The 4,372-nt window shown below is 43.2% G+C and overlaps 1 protein-coding gene across 1 annotated transcript in view; it reads right to left on the bottom strand.

Moving 5' to 3' along the window:
- LOC103212830 (nuclear RNA export factor 2-like) overlaps window positions 1-2,394 on the bottom strand; it is an 8,660-nt gene extending 6,266 nt beyond the window's left edge. The window contains exons 1-2 of the mRNA XM_007958765.1: window positions 2,305-2,394; window positions 1,624-1,707 (exon numbers count right to left, since the gene is read on the bottom strand). Coding sequence (XP_007956956.1) covers window positions 1,624-1,707; window positions 2,305-2,394 — 174 coding nt within the window. The remainder of the gene's footprint in view (window positions 1-1,623; window positions 1,708-2,304) is intronic.
- Window positions 2,395-4,372: the final 1,978 nt, after the last annotated feature.

Here is a 4,372-nt window from a genome sequence, read left to right as displayed (position 1 = left end):
CCAAAACTGATCCATTTCAGCTCACTAATGCCTAGGATATCAATCTTTATGCATTCCATTTCATTTTTGACAACTTCCGTTTTTCTTAGATTCATACTTTGTACATTCCATGTTCTGATTATCAATGGATGTTTGTAGCTGTTTCTTCTCATATTGAGTCATGCCTCTTTAGCAAATGGAGGCCCCAAAAGCTCTACTTTATCCATAACATTAAGGTAGGCTCTACTCTGATGAGGCAGCTCTTTCCCAGTCATATTTTGAGTGCCTTCTGACCTGAAGGGCTCATCTTCCAGCACTATATTAGACAATGTTTCAGGGCTATTCATAAAATTTTCAAGTACTATATTAGACAGTGTTTCACTACTATTCATAAGGTTTTCACTCACCAATTCTTTGAGAAGGTGATGGCCTCTTCCTTCTTCTGAGTCTGTCTCAGTCTGGAAGCTCCACCGAAACTGGTCCCCATTGGCACCCCTGCTGGCAGTCTCCAGCCTCACAGCAACACACAAGCCACCACAGTATAACAAACCAACAGACAAGTTCATCTCCCTTTGCTGTTCCAACTGCTCTGCTAACTTCCTGGGCTACCCTATACCTGTTCCTGCCTGCCCTGTCTGCCACTGCTCCCTGCCACCTGGGGCTGTCCCCCTCCCGCTTTACCTGTTCCAGCCCCCGGCCCTGTCTGTGTTACCTTTAGTTGCTCAACTTGTTCTGGCCCCAGCTTATTCTGCATAGAATAGGGTACAACAGAGGAATTGACAAAAATATTTATCTGTGGGAAAGAGATGCTGGCTAAGTACCAGGAACTCTAGTCCCAAAGAAATGGTCCAGCCACTGGTCTATGCTCCTGCCCCTGAACTAGGTATAGTCACTTTGACACACACTGTCATGGATTAAAATGTGTCCCCCAAAATTATGTGTCAACTTGGCTAGGCCATGATTCTCAGTGGTCTGGCAGTTATATGATGATGTAATCATCATTCATGATGTGATCTGATGTGATCAACCAATCAGTGGTAAGGGGATTAGGGTATGATGCCACACCCTTAAGCAGGTAACAGCTCTGACTCTATGTAAGTGGAGTTTCCCTGGGGTGTGACCTGCATCACCTATTATCTTATAGAGATAAAAGGAGAGAGAAGCATGCAGAGAGAGTGGGACCACCTAACACCAAGAAAGAAGAGCCAGGAGCAAGTGTGTCCTTTGGAACTGGGGTCCCTGTGCTTAGAAACTCCTGGACTCAGGAAGATTGATGACAAAGACCTTCCCCCAGAGCTGATAGAAAACAAAAGCCTTCCCTTAGAGCTGGTGCCCTGAATTTGGACTTCTAACCTCCTAAATTGCGAGAGAATAAATTTCTGGTTGTTACAGCCATCCACTTGATAACTAAGCACAAGATAACTAAGACACACACCTTTTGGTTCTCTGCATCATAAATCCTGATGTTCTTTAATGCAGAGGCAGCGCTAGCATCCTGGACAAAGAACTTGACCTGCATTATTACATAGTGGAACTACAGGGAACAGAGACAACAATAATAGCATCAGAGGCTAAAGGTCTCTGCTGATCCAGGCCACCCTCCTCCCCTCTACTCAATCATTTGGCATCACTGTCCTTTCTTACATCAACTGGAGTGAAGGAAACTGTGCAGTGGCTCTGGATGGAATTCAGTAGCCAAGTCTTGTCATACTTTCTCCCATAAGGAATCTAAGTGTGAAAAGAAGGGTAGAAGAGAAGAATGACAACATGGAGTTAAGGCTGGAGGGTAGACCCCACCAAGTGTTCTCTTCTGACCTACTGAACTTTAAATGACTTCTAAAGAAGGAACCATTGACATAATTTCTTATTTTTGTGCCAAATACGGATTTCCTAAATTCTCTTTCTCGCCACTCTAAAACCTCTCCTCCAGAAAATCAACTAAGACGTTTAACATGATCTTCCTGTTATAAGGTTCCAGGAGTGCTTACCTAATGTAGACCCTGCCTGCTCCTCTGACTCCAGAGATTTGCCCCCTCCACAGCATGAGCCAAACTGAAACATCCAGTGGGGACTTGCTCCACCTCCTTGGTAGTAAAAGTTCCCACCTTTGCCTTCAGACAACCTCCCTGTCCTTCGTAGTCCACCTTTTGTCTTTATATGGCTTCTCTGAACATGCCCTTAGATGAGCAAGGATGTTAACTCATAGTGATTCAATCCTACCTCTCCCCAGAAAACTATGTACTGTCTCTACAGGAGATCAACACATCTCCATCTGACCTCTCTTTCATCCCCTGCACATTCCATGTATTTTGCAAGGATACTCACTGTGATCTTGAACCAATCTTGAGGGGTTTCATTTTGCCCCCTTTCCAGCACTGTTCCCTCTGGAGGAATTTTCTCTTTCCATATGTCCATATTAGCATGCCATTGTCCTTGGTGAGGCCATGGGTCTCTCCTGTAGTAGAACCGACCACCATAATGGGTGCTATGGGGAAGTGGAGAGAAGGAAGGCATTAGTAAATGCTAAGAAATTCTTCTACACACTTTGTTCACTGATACTAGGGCTAAAATAAAGTTTGCTCAACCACCAATCTGATCCTAGCTTTCCTCACTCTGCCAAGCTGGAGAGAAGGAACAGAATGACATAGTTACATACAGAGTTACAGATTCCATTGGCTGGTACATGCAACCATGCTGACTGGTCACTTACGGTCTTACTCTGGAGCCCACGTAGGTGTCACTCACTGCCATATATCCACCTTGTTCCTGGGAGGTTGGAGTTTGAATGCCAGAACTGACTTCTTCAGACCAACTTCCATGTTCCCCTTGGAAAACACCATAGCAGCGACCTCTTCTTTGAAATGAGGTATGTCTGTCACTATTCGCTGAAGTTAGGAAAAACAGATTAAAACAAGGCTAACAAAAGCCAAATAAGATAGAATACGTATCAATGGTCATCTGAATGCTAGAGCAAAGTTCTGTGATACTATCATAGCTAATGAAGCAACATGACTGCTTCTTATAGTTAGAAAGAAGAATAACAGTGCTTAGAAAGTTGGAAGACTCTACTATCTCAGTGATGAGAGGTGAGGAGCATTTGCAGCCCAGGAGAGAGCAAGCACAGTGGGAAGGGCTTCAGCAGAGGATCCATTCTGGGATGTTAGTCCCTGCTCTGCCTTTTTCAGGTGGGGGACATGGGGCAAGTTCTTTATGTTTGTAACCCTCTCTTCCTTCCTGTGCTCTAGGTGGGGAACACAATGTACCTGAGTGTGTGGTGTTATGTTCCAGGGTCAAAGGATGTCCCTGGCTGACTGGAGAATAAGATAAATGAAAGATAAGTCTGAAGAAAATATCTAGACTAACACCTGGAGACAGAATATTATGGAGGATACATACGTACAGAGAGAGGCTGAGAATTCAGGTGGTATGGTGAATCATTATAGCAAATGTTTAATTGGAGTCTCAGAAAGGAGAAAAAACAGTGCAGAAACAATATTTGAAGAGATCATGTTGAGAAGATTCCAAAACTGACAAAAGATGTATCACAGATTCAAGAAGTACTATGTATGCCAAGCCTTGAGAGGTAGGAGTAAAACTAAATGAAGGCCTATTATAGTAATACTGTTAAAACCCAAAGAAAAAGAGCATATATTCAAAGCTGATAGAGGGAGGAAAAGACCACCCTCAAAGGAGCAACATATCAGACTAGCATCTAACCTTTGAAGAGAAACTATGGTAGCTTAAAGAGAGTGAATTATATCTTGAAACTGTAGAAGGAAAATAATTGCCAGACTAAATTCCACACCTAGAAAGAAGTTATGTTTCAAAAGAGGAAGACATAAACATTTTAACTTAACAAATTATAGGCAAAATTGTCACCAAAACATACAAATTAAAGGAAATACTAAAGATTTTTCTTCAGGCAGAAAAATACAGTCCCAGCTAGAAGTGCATAGATGCAAGAAAGAAAGAAAGAACAATGGTACTGGCAAATATGTAGGCAAAGCTCTGGTAGCATAGTGCCTAAGGCACTTGACTGCTAACCAGAAGGCTGGCGGTTCAAACCCACCAGCCACTCCTTGGAAGGAAGGTTTGGCAATCTACTTCCATAGTGATACTGCCTCGGCAACCCAAAGAGGGGTTGCTATAGGTCGGGTCTGACTCGACGGCACATAACAACAAAAACAACAGTCTCTTCTGGAAGTTTACATATCTAGAGAGTTAAAATACATGAAAATAAACTGGAAGGGTAAAATGGAGTTAAAGTGTCTAAAGTCGGGTCCCATCCAAAGGACATCTGGCCATTCACTGGGTTTGGCAGTCAAGACCCCTTCAGACCTTGCCTGCCAGCATGCCTGACATATCCTGACAGCCAGAGAATCATTTAATCATT

The sequence above is a fragment of the Orycteropus afer genome, unplaced genomic scaffold (assembly GCF_000298275.1).
Source record: "Orycteropus afer afer isolate SDZICR_OR568_19922 unplaced genomic scaffold, OryAfe1.0 scaffold01126, whole genome shotgun sequence".
NCBI classification, from domain to species: Eukaryota; Metazoa; Chordata; class Mammalia; order Tubulidentata; family Orycteropodidae; genus Orycteropus; species Orycteropus afer.
This window is presented reverse-complemented; position numbering and strand designations above follow the sequence as displayed.